This window comes from Salmo trutta, chromosome 32, assembly GCF_901001165.1.
Source record: "Salmo trutta chromosome 32, fSalTru1.1, whole genome shotgun sequence".
Taxonomy (NCBI): Eukaryota; Metazoa; Chordata; class Actinopteri; order Salmoniformes; family Salmonidae; genus Salmo; species Salmo trutta.
In genome coordinates, this window is record NC_042988.1 from 8,279,590 (window position 1) to 8,300,643 (window position 21,054).

Consider the following 21,054-nt stretch of genomic DNA (forward strand, 5'->3'; position numbering starts at 1 on the left):
TTTAGACCTTGGTTAAATAAGAACTGGTGACACAACACAAACATTATGGAAAGTGGTAAAACATTTATTTCAAGAAAATAACATAATACTATTGTGTTACATTTTTTACATATTTATTTATTTGTTCCCTCCTTACAGTAATCAACATGCAAAATAGATAGGCTACAGAATATAGAATGAAATAAAGATAGAAAATGAAAAAACATGTTCTTATAAGTTAAAACGAACAATGGTGACCCTGGCCCGTGACCCCACTCTCAGGAGTTGGGATATGCAAGAAACACATTTCCATTACACATTTGTACAAGAAACACCCACAGGTGACAAATATAAGCACCCCCAAATTATTATTATTATTATGCCTTTCCCTAACCTTAACCCAAACATTAACCCCAGTCAAACTATACCTAGACTTAACCCTCGTTCCTAAACCTAATCTCAATTCATTTTACCGCTACGACTAAATTAAGTTTTTCTTCTGCCGGTCGAATAGCCTCTTCCTCATTTTATACATTGGGACGAACTTCAGCATAGTTTTTAATGACCCCTGAGAAGCGAATGACTTTGACCTCTTTGGTTTGGGCCTTGAAGTCCTGCCACAGGTATTCTGGAGACAACACCTTGCTGGGCTTGTTGTAGAGCAGGTACCTGTTGAGGTGACTCTCCTCCTGCCAGGCAGCCTCGATGGAATTCCCCGCATCCTCCTCAAACCGTTTCCGACATACCTTTGTTAGTGTGTACACATCCTCCACGAACCCTCCGAACATAGCCCCGCCATAGTAGTAGTCTCCCTCATCCATGGGGATGTAGGCAGTCGAGGCTGGACGCCGTTCGTACGGGAAGTGGTCACGCGTCTGCTCGTAGTAGCCTGGGTGTATAACAGCAACCAGCCTTCCAAGAGACTCGGACCCCCAGCGAGCGTGGAACTTGCTGTCCACGTCCAGACAGAAGATGTAGTCGGCCTCCCTTCTGATCTGACGTTCGATGGTGGTCTGGATGATCTCCATCCTCCGGGCTGATATCTCCTGCCAGCGGTTTGAAACCGGGACCTGGATCACACTCAAATGTCTCCCCTGAGTCAGGTTCACTGAAGGAACATCGTCGGGACGATCAGTGAAAACGTAGTAGTGCACGTTGAAGCCGACCATGAAGTGCTTCTCTGCTGTCTCCAGAAAATCTTGGAGAAACCTGACGTATCTGTCAGTATTTAAAGGCATACATATCATAAGGATTAATAAGTGCCTTGCTTAAGGACACAACGGCAGTAGGTCACACCTGAGATTATGATACCAGCAACCATCTGTAACTGATAGGGCGGCAGGTAGCCTACTGGTTAAGAGCGTTGGGCCAGTAACCGAAAGGTCACTGGTTCAAATCCCTGAACCAAGCCAAGGTGGAAACATCTGCTGTTCTGCCCTTGAGCAAGGCAGTTAACCCCCAACAACAACTTCTCCCTGTGCGCCGATGATGTCATTAAGGCAGCATCTCTGATTCAGAGGGGTTCGGTTAAATGCAGGAGACACACTTGAATGCATTCAGTTGTGTAACTGACCAGGTATCCCCTTAAATGCGTCATCATTCTCATAATACATTATACCACTTTCTGACCAGTATACAGTCTAGCAGATAATACAGCACATGAAGTAGTACAATTATTCACTTGTTCCAAGGCATGAATCATGACATCATGATTTCTTATTACGTCGGGGACTTATGTCCTTATAGTTGCAGTGTTGCAGAAGTATTGATAGTTCAATTCCCCTTTTGAATATTTGGCAAAAGTTGTACTCACTTTCCAACAGCAAACACAGTGGTTGCTATGGTGAGCTTCATGGGCTTGTAGATGTTGTCGATTAGCACAGGGTCATAGGTGCCTTCCCAGACGATGGGTGCCAACCATGGGGTCACTGACACCACATCAGTACGTCTACAGAAACAGAACAAGGTCCTGCCTGACTGTGTTGTACTGACCAGAGCCATGTTATGATCTCAATACTTCACTATGGTACTGGCCATTAAAGAACCTTGTAACAAGGTGTGGTGTATTAGGCTACACCTCCCCACACTGATGTATCAGAGACTAATGTCAGGTGTGGCCTCATAATATATCAAAGCTCCCCACACTGATGTCAGAAACTTACAGTATAGTTTTTCAGCTTATATGTCTTTAACATAAGAATAAAATGCTGCTTACCCCACCAAGACACTGGGCTGCTTGTACAATAGCCTGGGAGAACAAAATGTAAAAAATGACTTAACTGTAATGAAGAGATGGGCTGATGTTGGTAGTATTAGATAGACCGACCTGTTGTATTACTACAGAAAATATACATTAATAGAACTACTGCCCCAACCACCATGCTATAAACTCAACACATACAGTATCCCAACACCAATTCATGCAGTGAATAAAACATGGCACTGATGCACAATGCTATTACATAGAATTACCACTATTCTGATTGATTGTAAGTGCTTTTTGGGAAGATGTTTATAGGATTGATGCGATAGCATGACACTATACTGCTATGGTGAATGATGGTACGGTAAAATAAAGATGCACACTTTTCAGGAGAGACCAAGTTCCGTACTCTGCTCTTGAACACGAGTTGACTCAGGCTGCAAGTATAGAAAAACATAGTAAGAAGAAAACAAACACAATGAAGATCATGAAAACTAGAAAGGGTACTATTCCATGAAGAAAAATTGTGTGACTTGCTTCAGCTGTCCAGACAATTTTTATCTTAGTGGAAGGAGTTTAGAAGTTTAAGTTGTTAGAGGCTAGTGTTGACAATTTGAGGTTAGTGTAGTAGTGACAGTATTATAAATAGTAGTGGGATAGTAGCTATTAGTGTAGGGGTTCCCAAACCTTCTAGGTCCACCACCCCACGTGAAAAAAATTATGGAATTATTTGTACTTTTTTATTTGGAGCTATGGCAGTCAATTGAAAAACATAACATTATTTCTGATTGTCTTTTCAACTCACCATCACATACTTTTAACGTGGGGCTGTGACACTCAATTGCAAATTAGTCTGACCATAATGCCTCTTATCTCACCACCACTAATGAGATGGGTGTGCTTGATGCAAGTCGCGTCTGAGCTTCTCAAAGTCAGGGGGCGTGGTCGACAGTTCGCGCCTCATCCCTGCTGTCACATCCAGGATTACTGCCAAACAGATTGGGAAGTAGATCCAAAAGTGCTTTTCCAAGCGCTGGAGGTGAGTCGTCATCACTCGTGTGGGACACTTACTGGTGATGTTTTCTGTTAGAAACATGCACAACTGAGAGAAATGGGATATGGTTCGCTTTCAAAAAAAAGACTCTCTCTCCAATAAGAATTCTTTCCTCTAAATCCACTGATTCAATCATCTGTAGAATGTTTTATGCTTGAGTTGAGTTCATTCAGTTTCACAAATATATTTGTTACATGGGCAAGGAGACACGTTTAATTTTTATTACACAGAAAGTCAACCAACTCTGTTTTTGTTACATCCATTGTGAACGACAACAGTTCCTTTCTCAATGCGAAAAATCTTTCCAACACTCCCCCTCGATAACCACAAAGCCTCGGTGTGAAATAGAACATTGTCATGCTCTGATCCCATATCTCCACATAGTTTTGCAAGCAGGCGTGCGCACAGTGAATGTGGTTTGATGTAGTTTACAATCGAAGCTACTAGCTACTATCCCACTAATTACAATCGAAGTAGCACACTATGTATACAAAAGTATTTGGAAACCCCTTCCAATTAATGGATTTGGCTATTTCAGCCACACCCATTGCTGGCAGGTGTATAAAATCCAGTACACAGCCATGCAATCGCCATAGACAAACGTTGGCAGTAGAATGGCCTTACTGAAGAGCTCAGTGACTTTTAACATGGTACCATCATAGGATGCCACCTTTCCAACAAGTCAGTTTGAAAAATGTCTGCCCTGGTAGAGCTGCTGTTATTGTGAAGTGGAAAAGTCTAGGAGCAACAACGGCTCAGCTGCGAAGTGGTAGGCCACACAAGTTCACAGAATGGGACCGTTAAGTGCTGAGGCTCATCTGTCCTCGGTTGCAACACTCACTATTGAGTTCCAAGTTGCCTCGAAGCAACGTCAGCACAAGACTTGTTCATCTGGAGCTTCATGAAATGGGTTTGGGATGAATTGGAATGCCGACTGTGAGCCAGGCCTAATCGCCCAACATCAGTGCCCGACCTCCCTAATGCATTTGTGGCTGAATGGAAGCTCCCCGCAGCAATGTTGCAGCATCTAGTGGAAAGCCTTCCCAGAACAGTGGAGGCTGTTATAGCAGCAAATGGGGGACGAACTCCATATTAATGCCCATGATATTGAAATGATGTTCGATGAGCAGGTGTTTAGTGAGTTCTCCAGATCAAAGGCAGTGGGGATGACCAGGGATGTTCTCTTGATAAGTGCATGAATTTGACATGTTCTATACTTAACAGGACAGGAAAATGGTAACAAATACATTTGTGTGTCAAGGAAAATGTATGGAGTAACAATAACATTATTTTCTTTAGTAGAAGTAGAAATAAAATAGTAAAGTACAGATACCCCAAAAAACAATTTATGTAGTACTTGAAAGTCTTTTTACTTTAGTCTGAGTTCATTGACAAAACAGACCATATGACGACTTGTCACACAGAGATGTATTTGGTCCACGGTGGATCTGTGAAAACTGTGCGATTATTTTGGAGACAGGTTTATATCAGTGAATGTAATTATTAATTTACTGTTATAGTATTTCTAAGTAGCAGTCAGTGCAGCCAGTGCAGCAAATATAAAACAGCTGATTGTTGAGTTGTGGCTGTCAATGAACAGCAGGCAGCAGCTAGAAGGTATTTGGGCAATATTTCAAAATACAATTACGGTAAAAATCAGTTTGAATTGCTTAGTCCTACTGGAAAGTTGGTGGACTATAATTTCCTCCTCATATTATAGGCCTAAGATCTGTGTTTTCACTCTTTTCATCGGCCTATGCTATTGGTTGCATTTAAGATATGGGTTGTTCGTTTTATTGATCTCAATATGTAATTGTCATAGCAGCTTGTGATATACAAAAACATTATTTTCATGTCTCTAAGTCATGTAAAATGACGTAGAATTACAGGAAATTATTTTAGAAAACACCCTTTTTTCCCTTCGGAGCACAAACCCCTCAGCCCTTCAGGACTGAGCCCTGAATGTTATGAAACTCTGAACGCCCTGGCAGCCATATCAGCCTGAATTGTTAGGATCTTCCTTGTGATCACAACAAAACTACTTATTTTGCTCAAATAGAGATCAAATTAAATTGTGTTTCCTTTGAAAAGATGGGCTTTGCTGTGAATAGACCATTCCGTTTTCTGCCTGAGTATAGCACTGTTTACCTCAATTTTATGGATTATCTTGTGACAGAACAAAACTACAAAAATCCTTAATTTTAAAAGTACCATCCTACCTTTAAAATTACCAAGTACCACAATATGTTGGGGGGAATTTCTCAGTTTCTCTCAACTTACTTGGTTCTCTTCTGGTCCTCATCAATTAGGATATCTCTGTTGGAAACAATGAAACCATAATATAACATTCCCCTTAAATTCAAGCCTCAAACCAAACCCTGTTAATATAAATCAGAAAATACTGTGACTTTCATATCCTATTATAGCGTCAGTATCTTACCTGTTGAGTCTTTCAGAGAAGAAGCTGAAGTAGACATACCTTTGGGGAAGCAGGAAAGAATCAGTTCAAGTCTGTGATGAAAACATTTATGGTCTTTTTACACTAACAAAATGTGTTGCCGGCGCAGCCTTTCTTCAACATCAGAGTTGTTACTTTTATTTTAAATGTAATTCATACTCTTACGCCAGTACACAACACAAGAACACAATTAGCTTCACAAGATGGCAATCCTACATTATTTCGTGGAGTTACAAAATACGGGGAGCACACATTTGCGTTTCTTATTGTATTGAGTAGGGTGTAAATTAGGCTTTACCAAAGCCACATTCATGCTGCGTGTCTGTGCAGCTACCGTGAATACCATAGCACCCTCAAACTCAAATATGGACCTCGACGACAGTTTCACTGCATTTTATTCATTGTTCCCCTATAATCAGGGATTAATTTAGACCTGTGACACCAGGTGTGTGTAATTAATTACAAGGTCAAACAGAAAACCAGCATTCTCCGGACCTCGTAAGGTAAGAGTTGAGTACCCCTGCTATCAAGTAGTATATAAAAGTAGGCAAGATATTTAAAGTATACAGGAGCTTTTCAAATAAACCATATTGCATATAATGTCTGCACACTTGAAAAATGCAACGATTCACAAGTGTGCAGACATTTTTAAAGGGTTACATTTTTTTTGCTTTTAACAAAAATGCTGTACTGATATTAATTGCATGTGGCTTCAGAGAGCCATTGTCTTTATTCAATGCCCATCAGAGAGGGGTATGTGGTGTAGAAGTTTCCCAAGATATCTAGTTAATATATTGAATAGTTTGATTAAATCTTGAGAAGTTCAATGATTGTTTAGTTAGTGCTTCCCTCAACCCTGCAACAGAACCTGTTGGTTAAATCATTGTGTAAACTTTGATTTCCTTTAAAAACAGGGTGAAAAGAAAGCCTCAGTCATTCAGTTTGCATTGACTATTGTGGAGGAACGGGAATTCAACATGTTGCCACTCAGCCCAAACTAAGAACCTGTTTGTGATATGTGTTAGGCAGGGCTCCCCATGCTCTTGTTTCCATGGAGTAGTATGCACTTTAGACACACAAATCAAATTAAATTGTATTTGTCACATGCACTGAATAAAACAGGTGTGAACCTTACCTTGAATTGCTTACTTACAAGCCCTTAACCAACAATGCAGTTCAAGAAATAGAGTTAAGAAAATATTTGCAAAATCAACTAAAGTAAAAAAATATAATCAAAAAGTAACACAAGAAAATTACATAACAATAACGAGGCTACGGTATATACAGGGGATACCGGTGCCGAGTCAGTGTGCGGGCGTACAGGTTAGTCAAGGTAATTTGTACATGTAGGTAGGGGCAAAGCGACTATGCATAGATAATAAACAGCGAGTAGCAGCAGATTAAAATCACCGGGGGGGGGGGTTGTTAATGTAATAGTCCAGGTGGCCATTTGATTAACTGTTCAGCAGTCTTATGGCTTGGGGGTAGAAGCTGTTAAGGAGCCTTTTGAACCTAGACTTGGCGCTCCAGGACCACTTGCCATGCGGTAGCAGAAAAAACAGTCTATGACTTGGGTGACTGGAGTCTTTGACACATTTTTTGGCCTTCCTCTGAAACCGACTAGTATATAGGTCCTGGATGGCAGGAAGCTTGGCCCCAGTGACGTACTGGGCCATACACACTACCCTCTGTAGCGCCTTATGGCCAGATGCCAAGCAGTTGCCATACCAGGCGGTGATGCAACCGGTCAGGATGCTCTCGATGGTGCAGCTATAGAACTTTTTGAGGATCTGGGAACCCATGCCAAATCTTTTCAGTCTCCTGAGGGGAAAAATGTGTTGCTGTGCCCTCTTCACAACTGTCGTTGGTGATGTGGACACCAAGGAACTTAACTCTCGACCCGCTCCACTGCAGCCCCGTCAATTTTAATGGGGGCCTGTTTAGCCCTCCTTTTCCTAGAGTCCACAATCAGCTCCTTTGTTTTGCTCACACTGAGGGAGAGGTTGTTGTCCTGGCACCACACTACCAGGTCTCTGAACTCCTCCCTATATGCTGTCTCATCGTTGTCTGTGATTAGGCCTACCACTGTTGTGTCATCAGCAAACTTAATGATGGTGTTGGAGTTGTGCTTGGCCACACAGTTGTGGGTGAACAGGGAGTACAGGAGGGGACTAAGCATGCATCCCTGAGGGGCTCCAGTGCTGAGGATCAGCGTGGCAGATGCGTTGTTGCCTACCATTACCACCTGGGGGCGGCCCGTCAGGAAGTCCAGGATCCAGTTGCAGAGGGAGGTGTTTAGTCCTAGGGTCTTTAGCTTAGTGATGAGCTTTGTGGGCACTATGGGGTTAAACGCTGAGCTGTAGTCAATGACCAGCATTCTCACATAGGTGTTACTTTTGTCAAGGTGTGAAAGGGCAGTGTGGATTGAGATTGTGTAATCTGTGGATCTGTTGGGGCGGTATGCGAAATGGAGTGGGTCTAGGGTTTCCGGCATGATGGTGTTGATGTGAGCTTTGACCAGCCTTTCAAACCACTTCATGGCTACTGACATGAGTGCTATGGGGTGGTAATCATTTAGGCAGGTTACCTTCGCTTTCTTGGGCACAGGGACTATGTTGGTCTGTTTGAAAAATGTAGGTATTACAAACTCGGTCAGGGAAAGGTTAAAAATGTCAGTGAAGACACTTGCCAGTTTGTCTGCGCATTCTTTGAGTACACGTCCTGGTAATCTGTCTGGTCCTGCGGCCTTGTGAATGTTGACCTGTTTGAAGATTTTGCTCACATCGGCTACGGAGAGCGTGATCACACAGTCGTCCGGAACAGCTGGTGCTCTGATGCATGCTTCAGTGTTGCTTTCCTTGAAGCACGCATAAAAGGCATTTATCTCATCTGGGAGGCTCGCGTCACTGGGAAGCTCGTGGCTGGGTTTCCCTTTGTAGCCCATAATAGTCTGCAAGCCCTGCCACATCCGATGAGCATCAGAGCCGGTGTAGTAGCATTCAATCTTAGTCCTGTATTGACGCTTTGCCTGTTTGATGGTTCGTCTGAGGGCATAGGGGATTTCTTATAAGCTTCCAGATTAGTGTCCTGCTCCTTGAAAACGGCAGCTCTAGCCCCAGCTCGGTGCGGATATTGCCTGTAATCCATGGCTTCTGGTTGGGATATGTACGTACGGTCACTGTGGGGACGGCATCGTCGATGCACTTATTGGTGAAGCGGTGACTGGGGTGGTATACTCCTCAATGCTATTGGATGAAATCAGGAGGATTTGTATGCGTCTTTGCTGCAGAAATGTTTTGATACCCTTCCCCAGATCTGTGCCTCGACACAATCCTGTCTCGGAGCTCTACGGACAATTCCTTAGACGTCCTGGCTTTGTTTTTGCTCTGACATGCACTGTGAACTATGGGACCTAATATGGAGAGGTGTGTGCCTTTCCAAATCATGTTCAATCAATTAAATTTACCACAGGTAGAAACATATCAAGAATGATCAACGGAAACAGGATGCACCTGAGCTCAATTTCGAGTCTCATAGTGTCACGTCCTGACCAGTATAAGTGTTAATTGTTATTGTAGTTTGGTCAGGACGTGGCAGAGGGTATTTGTTTTATGTGGTTCGGGGTGGTGGTTGTTGTAGAAGGGCATTTGATTTATGTATTCCGGGGTTTTTGGGCACTGTGTCATATTCATGTATTTCTATGTTTAGTCTAGTAAATCTGTTTCTATGTTTAGTTAATTGGGGTTGGGACTCTCAATTGAAGGCAGGTGTTGTCTCTTTGCCTTTGATTGAGAGTCCTATATATTAGGGTGTGTTTGGGTTTGTATTTTGTGGGAGATTGTTTCTTGTTTAGCGTGAGTAAGCCTTACAAGACTGTTGTGTTGATCATGAGTATTTGTTGTTTATTATTTTGGTGTCTTCTTTTGAGTTAAATAAACGTAAAGATGAGCATCCACATTCCTGCTGCGCCTTGGTCTTCTCTCCACTACGACAACCGTGACACATAGCAAAGGGTTTGAATACATAGTAAATAAGGTATTTATTTATTTTACTTTTAATACATTTGAAAAAAAATCTAAACTTGTTTTGGCTTTGGTATTATGGGGTATTGTGTGTAGATTGATGAGGATTTTAATTTAATACATTTTAGAATAAGACTAACGTAACAAAATGTGGAAAAAGTCAATGGGTCTGAACTTTCCGAAGTCACTATGTATAGGGGTAAGGTGACTAGTTAACAGGGTATTAGATATATAGAGTCGCATTAGCTTGTATGTGAGGGAGTGTGCGTATGTGTAGACTCAGTATACATTTATGTGCATATTATGTATGAATGAGCAGATGCTGGGTTGAGCGTTTGTGTGAGTGTGTAGGGACATTTGAGTTTGCATAGAGACAGTGCCAAAATAAGTGTCAATAAAGACGCAAGGTTAACTCAGTCCGTGTAGCTTATTAATAAATGTTACATAGGGATGCAAAATGTCAACATGTGATACCATGAAACTAAACATATGACATTTCACATCCGCCTCCCGGGCATGAGCTAGGTGACCTTACATTTTATGGCTCTACAGGAAGCAAATAAAAAAGGGTAACAGGATTCCAAACATTTATTACTCTCTTAACCTCTTCGCTATAGGGGACAGTATTTTCACGGGCGGATGAAAAACGTACCCAAATTAAACGGCCTACTTCTCGGGCCCAGAGTCAAATAGTCTTATCTTTAAAATGGTGTAAAATAGTCGTATGTTTGAAAAATTGAAATTATTGCATTTGAGGTTTTTGTATTTCGCGCCACGCTCTTCCATTGGATATTGGCGAGGCGTTCCGCTAGCGGAACCCCTAGATGTAAGAAGTTTTAATACACAGATGTCCATCTGTCTTCCCTGTATCAACACATCGCTCTCCTCTCCTTCATCAAACACATTGCAAAGCCTTCTGTCTTTCTTCAGAGAACCATTAACTTCTAACTTAACACCCAGTCTCTTTCATTTCCTATCATTCATTTACTACCTCAGTGATCAAAGTTTAGCACATTCCAACATTACCTTCTTGCCCTTTCTGCTGTTGTCTGTGGCTAATAATGTCCAAACACAACAGGGCGAAACAATAACCCCGAAGTCCAAAATACATGTACCACAAAACATACAAAGTGACGACACGTAACAAGCCCACACACAGAACAGTGGAGAGGCGGGCTTAAATAATAAAACTAATTACTAATGGGAAACAGGTGTAACTCATAAAGACACAACTAACAGAAAAACGAAAAAGGGATCGATGGCAGCTAGTAGGCCGGTGATGACGACCGCCGAGCGCCACCCGAACAGGGAGAGGAACCGCCCTCGGCAGTAGTCGTAACACACTGAGCTAATTTCAGGTCTGCTGAGCGCAAACTTTAAACGTTGTTTAAATTATGTGCAACTTCCAGTTCTCGTTTACTGTGAACACTGAGGCTGTACACGCTTTAAGTTACAGTTTTAACAGTGGCCGAGTAGTGTACTGTGGCTATTTGATCTTAGTGTAGAACTACCAGAGTGGCCTACCATCAAAAACAATGGAGAGAATGCATTTTAACATGGAAATAGCTCCTCTATCATTCAGCCTACAGTAGCAGCCAATGTGTTGTGTTCAATGGCCATGCCTACATTCCATAAGACTTTTGGGGGGGAAATGCAGGGCTTGACCTTAACCTGTTTATCCACTTGACCTTCAGACAAGGAGGTGACTGAACATGTTTTTGTGTTGTTTGATGCAAGAAACCACTTTACAAAATAAAATGCATTATTGCCATACCATTATTACAGAGAATCAGACAAATTATGCTACCCTCTGCCTATTGTCTACTTAGCTTATCCAAGCCTGTCTCAAAATACAACACTGCCCCTTGAAGCCAAAAAAAATGGTCTTTACCTGACTCGCTTTTAAAATATGTCTAGATATGTACATGTTTTGTGGTATTCTAGGAGGCAATCACTCCCTTATTGCTGACTAGATCTGTATTGCTTGCTGTTTGGGGTTTTAGACTGGGTTTCTGAACAAGCACTTCGTGACATCTGCTGATATAAAAAGTTGATTTATTGATTGATCTGTAACTGGGGTAATAACTCATCAACTAGCAAATGATATGAACAAAATGTGCATAAGTGGCTACATGCTTTGAACTCAAAACAAGCCATCTACTCACAACCACAGCTGTAAACAAAGTCCAGTTCAATGTAAATGTCACAGATACATTTATGAAAATGGTCTATTTGCATATAGGCCTGGAGCATGTGCTGAGTCATGGAAAATAGGATCCTACTCTGATCCGTTCTGCCAACAACAAAATATCTTGCATAGGACGTTTTGTTTCGGTATGTTGCATTAAAAGTGGCTAGTCGCATTGATTCAATCATAATTGCCACAGGAAAGGGCCGGCAGGTAGCCTAAGAAAAGGTTTCTGGAGGATCCTTTAGGGGTTCTTCAAATTGGAACTGTGGAGGAACCCCTATAAGTTCTTCAAACAACCCCCATTAATGTTTCCCCAAAGAACCCTATGGGGTTCATTTTTTAACCCCATCCCCCCCCCCCCCCATTATTATTAATATCTCAAATTCATATTGAAAATTTCAGTTGGGCAGTTAGATTCCTGCAAGTACACCCAATAACTAAAGAGGTTCCTCAATGAACCCCACCTCCTATGGGGTTCTTGGAATAACCTTCTGGGGTCATTTTTCAGTGCCAAAAACCCTAATGTACTTTTTTTTGAGGATCTTAGAAGAACCCTTGTTGAACCCCTAATTTCTGTGCAAATGTTTCTGTTTCTCAACATTTGCAACATAGTTTCAATATTGATTGTTGATCTCCACTGTCCTATTGTGAATTAACGTGTCAGGACGAGACAGTCATCTTTACTTAGCCAGTCGAACTTATGAATCAGCATCATTTTATGAATATATTATACAAAGAAATGTCAATAGAAAAACAGGTCAATTGAAATGAAACGCAGCTACTTTGCTGTTATTGTGGTTGCACGGTTTGACGTGACTGTGTTAGCCGTAGTTTGCTAGCTAGCAAACATGGGATTACAGCGCTGCCAGCCAGGATGGCAATGTAACATTTAGAACGAAAAACTGGGTCGCGTCCATAGATATAGAACAAAAAGACTTCACGATTGGGTCGCATTTCTGGCAACCTAACCGATAGAATGCCAGCTTGGGACAAGAGCTATATTTTTTTATGAGGTATGAAGTAGTGGCTTCTGAATACATTTTTCAAAATAAAGCGTTTTATTTAATTGTTAAACAGTTTTAGAAAAACAACTGTGCACTCGAGGTTTTGCTAAATTACTTTTTTAGCACGGCTGTGCTGATCTACCGCAGCACAGCCGTGCTAAAAAAGTAGTTTAGCACACCCTCTTGTGTACAATTGCTTTATTATACCATGGTATTGTTGAATACTTGTTTCTGATTGGCTTGAAGGGCATTCTAGAGCGTGCATTATTTCCTTATAACGCACAACATTTCAGCACCGTAGAATTCAATGGATATATGTCATTCTTACATGTTCTATGTTTGAGCTGCTTTTGAAAGCAAAATTTGAATTGAAAACATTATTGGCTTTGTCAAGTTCGATGTTCATAATAGCAAGTTAGGACTGATGGTTTGGTTAGCTAAACTAGCAAGTCTATTTGGTTACCAAGTGTCACGCCCTGACCTTACAGGGCCATGTTTTTTCTCTATTCGGTTAGGTCAGAGTGTGGGGTGGGCATTCTATGCATTCTATTTCTTTGTTTTGGCCGAGTATGGTTTCCAATCAGAGACAGCTGTCTATCATTGTCTGATTGGGAATCATACTTAGGCAGCCTTTTCCCCACATGTGTTTGTGGGTAGTTGTTTTCTGTTTTGTATAGTGTACCTGATGGAACTGTTTGGCTTTTCGTTTCGTTTTGTTCGAGTGTTTCATAGTTAAATAAAGTCATGAGCACTTACCACGCTGTGCTTTGGTCCCCTTCTCATTCTTACGAACGCCATTACACCAAGGCAAATACTGTAGCTATCTAGTAAACTTGCTAGCTACTTCAGTTGATGTTGAACACATTTCTAGCGACAAATGTGATAAATTGTAGCCATGGTATAATCAATTTGGGGCTCTATGCGTTCTCTGGATAATGATGCATCTCCTTGGAAGTTTAGTTCCACTCCACTAACACCTTCATAGAACACACCTTCCATGTTGTTAATATGTCATAGAACGCATAGCCCCTCGTTTGTTGAGGAAAACTTGTAAATAGTATTCATTTATTGAGTTAATGTTTAATAATAGAAGAGAACATTTAGCATTTGTAAGTGTGTTTAACAGTAGGTTAGAGAAATACTGAATACATTAAAGGATGTGTCTGTTAGAATGGAACATTTCTGTGTGAGTGTGAGGCTTCCTGTTTAGTCTATTCTCAGAAGAGTAGGTGAGAATGAGTTCCGAGGAAGAGAATTAAGCTAGGCGCTGCGATAGCACTGATGTTTTCTGTTTTGTGTTAGAGTTGTCAACTGCAGGAATGAATAATAATTATAGATGCACCCTGTTAGACAAAAGGAGCTATTAAAGTAGAACATTATGACAGAGTTAGAGAAGGGAAGGGCATTTATAAAATGTGTTGTATAACCAACTGTGAAGTATAAAAAGCTATGTGCATTGTATGATTTTCAGAGCTCTCTGAATAAACGCTTACAAACAGTTCGCTGGGTTTAGTGTCTATGATGGGGTTAAACTATTCTTCTTAGATAGAAACTCAGAGCCTTACAACCTCTGGTTATAGTTTAGACCTGACATCGTTGATTATACCTTACATGTAATTTATAGATGGGCAGATAAGGGTGCTCTCGAGCGGTTAGACGCTCTTTACCATTCGGCCATCAGATTTGCCACCAATGCTCCTTATAGGACACATCACTGCACTCTATACTCTTCTGTAAACTGGTCATCTCTGTATACCCGTTGCAAGACCCACTGGTTGATGCTTATTTATAAAACCCTCTTAGGCCTCACCCCCCCTATCTGAGATATCTACTGCAGCCCTCATCCTCCACATACAACACCTGTTCTGCCAGTCACATTCTGTTAAAGGTACCCAAAGCACACATATCCCTGGGTCGCTCGTCTATTCAGTTCGAGGCAGCTAGCGACTGGAACGACCTGCAACAAACACTCAAACTGGATAGTTTTATCTCAATCTCTTCATTCAAAGACTCAATCATGGACACTCTTACTGACAGTTGTGGCTGCTTTGCGTGATGTATTGTTGTCTCTACCTTCTTGCCCTTTGTGCTGTTGTCTGTGCCTAATAATGTTTGTACCCTGTTTTGTGCTGCTACCATGTTGTGTTGCTACCATGTTGTTGTCATGATGTGTTGCTACCATGCTGTGTTGTATGGTAGCAAAATTGCAAGATTATGTTCTAATACTTTTATTGCATCATGGTTGTTTTATTTAACAGAATAGAGTATTCTTAACAATTGTGTGTGTGTGTTCAACTGAGGATGGGCCTCTGAGAGATAACACTGACAGAGGAGATTTGCGATGTCTTTTGGGTGATAAAACCTAAAGAGCTTTCCAGAGCATGGGTTAGTATTTCTGTTCTATACCGTACCAGGGAGAGATGGTTCCAGTTTGGAGTCGGAGGGCCAGACACTAGTCTATACCATGAAAACTGTTGACCCAGCAGATCATGTCTGCTATGTATTATAGGTATCTTTCATACAAATATTAACCTTGTGACCCATTCTATATATCTGTTGTTCGTCATGTAGGTTGAAAGTGGTATATCTTGGCAATAAAATACCTTTGTATTTTTGTCTCGGCGCTCTCAACGAATCATTAAAAAGACAGTGATTCGTCGACCAGCCATCGCTATCGCAAAGCTCTCACTAATAAAGATTTAGTTAAAGTATAACTGACTTGTGTGATAAGTTTGTCTCTCCTCATTTGATAGTAAAGAAATGAACCACCCCAGTTGTCATGTGTTGCTGCCATGCTATGTTGTTGTCTTAGGTCTCTCTTAATGTGGTGTTGGCATGTTTCTCTTGTCGTGATGTGTGTTTTGTCCGATATTTTAATTTAATTTATTTTTATTTTTAATCCAAGCCCCCTTCTCCACAGGAGACCTTTTGCCTTTTGGTAGTCTGTCATCGTAAATAAGAATTTGTTCTTAACTGGCTTGCCTAGTTACATAAAGGTAAACGCATTCTGATTGGTTGAGATGCGTTCTAAGCAATGTTCCCTCTAATGTATTTTGTCACTGAGCTAATTTCAGGTCTGCTGAGCGCAAACTTTAAACGTTGTTTAAATGATGTGCAACTTCCAGTTCTCATTTACTGTGAACACTGAGGCTGTACACGCTTTAAGTTACAGTTTTAACAGTGGCCGAGTAGTGTACTGTGGCTATTTGATCATAGTGTAGAACTACCAGAGTGGCCTACCATCAAAAACAATGGAGAGAATGCATTTTAACATGGAAATAGCTCCTCTATCATTCAGCCTACAGTAGCAGCCAATGTGTTGTGTTCAATGGCCATGCCTACATTCCATATGACTTTTGGGGGGAAAATGCAGGGCTTGACATTAACCTGTTTATCCACTTGACCTTCAGACAAGGAGGTGACTGAACATGTTTTTGTGTTGTTTGATGCAAGAAACCACTTTACAAAATAAAATGCATTATTGCCATACCATTATTACAGAGAATCAGACAAATTATGCTACCCTCTGCCTATTGTCTACTTAGCTTATCCAAGCCTGTCTCAAAATACAACACTGCCCCTTGAAGCCAAAAAAAAGCTCTTTACCTGACTCGCTTTTAAAATATGTCTAGAAATGTAAATGTTTTGTGGTCTTCTAGGAGGCAATCACTCCCTTATTGCTGATTACATCTGTATTGCTTGCTGTTTGGGGTTTTAGACTGGGTTTCTGAACAAGCACTTCGTGACATCTGCTGATATAAAAAGTTGATTTATTGATTGATCTGTAACTGGGGTAATAACTCACCAACTAGCAAATGATATGAACAAAATGTGCATAAGTGGCTACATGCTTTGAACTCAAAACAAGCCATCTACTCACAACCACAGCTGTAAACACAGTCCAGTTCAATGTAAATGTCACAGATACATTTATGACAATGGTCTATTTGCAAATAGGCCTGGAGCATGTGCTGAGTCATGGGAAATAGGATCCTACTCTGATCCGTTCTGCCAACAACAAAATATCTTGCATAGGACGTTTTCTTTCGGTATGTTGCATTAAAAGTGGCTAATATCGCATTGATTCGATCATAATTGCCACAGGAAAGGGCCGGCAGGTAGCCTAGTGGTTAGAGCATTAGGCCAGTAACTGAAAGGTTGCTAGATTGAATCCCTGAGCTGACAATGTAAAAATCTGTCGTTCTGCCCCTGAACAAAGCAGTTAACCCACTGTTCCTAGGCTGTCATTGTAAATTAGAATTTGTTCTTAACTGACTTGTCTAGTTAAAAAGAAAGGGAAATGTTGATAGTGTTAACTAACAGAGAAAAGTTCAATCTCATGCTTTTCTCTATGGGCGGATAGTTCTTCTGCGCAGCAATCCTGGGGAGCTGTGTGGCAGTCTCAGGGCTACTGCTCAACCCGCATGCAGCTTAGAGGGAACATTAGTTCTAAGCCATGCTAAAAAAAAAAACGGTTTAGCACGGGTAAACCTGTGACACAAAAATGGGAATCTTGTTTTGTGTTCCATCTGAGAGCTCCCTGCTTATCCACTGTCCCATTAGCCCAGCCAGCCAATTAATTAACTCGATCACCAGTGTAAAAGGCATCTAGACGTTATTTCCCCTTGCTTCTAGCCTAACATTTGGTTTGCAACAACAGGGGTTTGTACACTCTAAAAAGAAAAGGTTTCTGGAGGATCCTTTAGGGGTTCTTCAAATTGGAACTGTGGAGGAACCCCTATAAGTTCTTCAAACAACCCCCATTAATGTTTCCCCAAAGAACCCTATGGGGTTCATTTTTTAACCCCCCCATTATTATTAATATCTCAAATTCATATAGAAAAATTTCAGTTGGGCAGTTAGATTCCTGCAAGTACACCCAATAACTAAAGAGGTTCCTCGATGAACCCCACCTCCTATGGGGTTCTTGGAATAACCTTCTGGGGTCATTTTTCAATGCCAAAAACCCTAAAGTACTTTTTTTGAGGATCTTAGAAGAACCCTTGTTGAACCCCTAATTTCTGTGCAAATGTTTCTGTTTCTCAACATTTGCAACATAGTTTCAATATTGATAGTTGATCTCCACTGTCCTATTGTGAATTAACGTGTCAGGACGAGACGGACATCTTTACTTAGCCAGTCGAACTTATGAATCAGCATCATTTTATGAATATATTATACAAAGAAATGTCAATAGAAAAACAGGTCAATTGAAATGAAACGCAGCTACTTTGCTGTTATTGTGGTTGCACGGTTTGACGTGACTGTGTTAGCTGTACTTTGCTAGCTAGCAAACATGGGATAACAGCGCTGCCAGCCAGGATGGCAATGTAACATTTAGAGCGAAAAACTGGGTCGCGTCCATAGATATAGAACAAAAAGACTTCACGATTGGGTCGCATTTCTGGCAACCTAACCGATAGAATGAACTGACAACCAGCTTGGGACAAGACCTATATTTGAAGTAGTAGCTTATGAGTACATTTTTTAAAATAAAGTGTTTTATTTAATTGGTAACCAGTTTTAGAAAAACAACTGTACACTCAAGGTTTTGCTAAATTACTTTTTTGCACGGCTGTGCTGATCTACCGCAGTAGTTTAGCACGCCCTCTCATGTACAATTGCTTTATTATACCATGGCATTGTTGAATACTTGTTTCTGATTGGCTTGAAGGGCATTCTAGAGCATGCATTGTTTCCTTATAAGGCAGAGTATATCAGCACGGTAGAATTGAATGGCTATATGTCATTCTTACATGTTCTATGTTTGAGCTGCTTTTGAAAGCAAATTTTGAATTGAAAACATTATTGGCTTTGTCGAATTCGATGTTCATAATAGCAAGCTAGGACTGATGGTTTGGGTAGCTAAACTAGCAAGTCTATTTGGTTACCAAGGCAAATACTGTAGCTATCTAGTAAACTTTCTAGCTACTTCAGTGGATGTTGAACACTTTTCTACCTGCAAATTAACACATTTCTAGCGACAAATGTGATAAATTGTAGTCATGGTATAAATGGGATAATCAGTTTGGGGCTCTATGCGTTCTCTGTAAAATGATGCATCTCCTTGGAAGGTTAGTTCCACTCCACTAACTCCCTCATAGAACACACCTTCCATGTTGTTAATTTATATTCCATAGAATGCATAGCCCCTCGTTGATTATCCCTTACATAACCTATCATTTCAGTTTTCAAGAGCTATGTTATACATTTACACCTGATTAAATCTTATTTCTTAAATCCATCCAACCCTTAACAGATTCGAACATAGTCTAAAAAATTACATCTCAGAGCTCATAGAAACTAACATGAAAATCTATCTCAAATGCCCCTCATTTAATACCAGAAAAAGGAATAAACTGGAAGTAATGTCAAAATGGTTTACATACCCCAGAAGCAAGAATATTCCAACAATGAGAAGCAGAACATATGGCTTGACATTTGAACTAAAACGCATTGTTCCTCCAATAGTGTCACCAAAAGATTTAGTTGATCCTATTAATACTGGTCAAAAGTAAGATAGATTTATCTACTATCACCAGTACTGTAAATCAATCCTGGATTTAGGACCGAGTAAAATATGTTTGATATCAGTTTAAACTGGTGTGACAGGCAAACTAGTGTGACAAGAAAAATGTGTGTGTATGTATTTTGTGTAACCTATAATAATGGCGGAGCTTCCTTCCTGGGCTCCTTCCTCTTTCTTTCTCTTTGGCTGATTACCAAACCACCTTCTGCTTGCCCCTCCATTTGTGCATTCATGCAAGCCTCAACCATATGCACAGTGCCAATTTTGGACCCCCTTGTGGCCCCCCTAAATATGGAGTATGAAATAATTTTTACATAACTAATTTTTGCATTTAGGCTATTGCCACGTGTGTATTTCACAAAATGTTGAGGTAAAAATGGAAGTATAATGATGGTATGGATGTCAACCCCAATACATGTTCATGTCATCGTCACCAATCAACTGCATTACAGTTAAAAACAACTTTGACCAACACCACTGATTTCTCTATGCTAGCTATGCTACCAGTTTATACGAACAGGAGTTAGCATTTAGCAGCCACTTCTGAACCTGAAAATGGACTACTTCTAAATGTTATGCAGTAAAAACAGCCAAATATATCTAAATTGGACCAATCATGACAGATTTTACGAATATCCAATTTGTTAGACCAGATTTGTCGAATGTGCACCAATCCGGAATCATTCTATCTCCCACAGTTTACCTTCCATTGGCCTCTTTACCGCATCTATTCCATAAGGCACCACGTCTGCATCAGGCCCCGATGTATCCCAAATTACATTTACATTTCAGTCATTTAGCAGACGCTCTTATCCAGAGCGACTTACAGTAGATAGCACCCTATTCCCCATATAGTGCACTACTTTTGACCAGGACCTATAGGGAAGAGGGTGCCATGATCCAAGTTGGCGTAGCAGTGCAGATGTGGTTTGTTGTCATCTTGTTTACTTTTGTATTTTTTGTCTTATTTGTATATATTCCAATTTATTTTTTAATCTTTTTCAATTTTTAAATTAAATATACCTTCCGGTAACCTGCCTCACTCAATGTGACACGGATCCGCTATTTATTTTAGACACTATAGCCAAAACTTTCATCAGAAGGTAACCAGCTAATTAGCTAAGTTACTAGCTATTACTAGTCATTGTTAGCCACTGCTAAGCGGCCTTTACCCTCTGCTCAGGCACCAGACGTTTTTTTTTAGCCTGGATAATACCTGCCAGCCTTGGACTGTTTTTCTCCACTACAGCGCCAGATTCCTGCCGTAAACCCTGGACCATTGATCATCACAGCTAGCTAACGTTAGCTGCCACTGAGTGACCCAGCCTCGAAGCTAGCCCTGAGCCAGGCGCCTCTCCCGGCTAGCAATCGAAATTACCACAACTACAATACCTCTTTCGCCATCTGGCCCGGTCCCTTCATCGACACGGCGCCCCGCCATACCACCACGACTGGTCCGCAGACGTAATTCCATCAGCTGTTCTTTCAACCAGCCTTTGCCGGACGACGGAGCAGACGCTTCTACTTACCCCTGACTGCTAACTTTTAACGCTGTGTCTCCCGCGTGCTAGCGTAGTAATCGACTACCTAGCGGCTTCCCTGTTTCATCTATTG

The 21,054-nt window shown here is 41.0% G+C and overlaps 1 protein-coding gene across 4 annotated transcripts; it reads right to left on the reverse strand.

Moving 5' to 3' along the window:
• Positions 1-43: 43 nt before the first annotated feature.
• On the reverse strand, positions 44-19,578 carry LOC115170975 (globoside alpha-1,3-N-acetylgalactosaminyltransferase 1). 4 transcript variants are annotated; one of them, XM_029727392.1, is made up of 7 exons: positions 19,301-19,578; positions 5,677-5,715; positions 5,517-5,552; positions 2,566-2,619; positions 2,195-2,227; positions 1,793-1,927; positions 44-1,197 (listed from the first exon to the last, which is right to left on the reverse strand). In XM_029727392.1, exons 1-7 carry the CDS (start codon positions 19,366-19,368, stop codon positions 507-509), a joined length of 1,056 nt encoding a protein of 351 aa, XP_029583252.1. In that variant the 5' UTR covers positions 19,369-19,578; the 3' UTR covers positions 44-506. The 4 variants fall into 4 exon arrangements, with proteins under 4 accessions (XP_029583252.1, XP_029583254.1, XP_029583253.1 ...); XM_029727394.1 differs by having other exon boundaries at positions 2,566-3,265; positions 19,301-19,342; XM_029727393.1 differs by lacking the exon at positions 2,566-2,619.
• Between the last annotated feature and the right edge of the window lie 1,476 nt (positions 19,579-21,054).

Coding starts and splice junctions, on each gene's coding strand:
- LOC115170975 (XM_029727392.1), bottom strand. CDS start 19,368: ATGCGTTTTAGTTCAAATGTCAAGCCATATGTTCTGCTTCTCATTGTT. Junction 5,553..5,676: donor TTCTCTGAAAGACTCAACAG/GTAAGATACTGA, acceptor TGTTTCCAACAG/AGATATCCTAATTGATGAGG. Junction 1,198..1,792: donor ACTGTGTTTGCTGTTGGAAA/GTGAGTACAACT, acceptor AAATACTGACAG/ATACGTCAGGTTTCTCCAAG.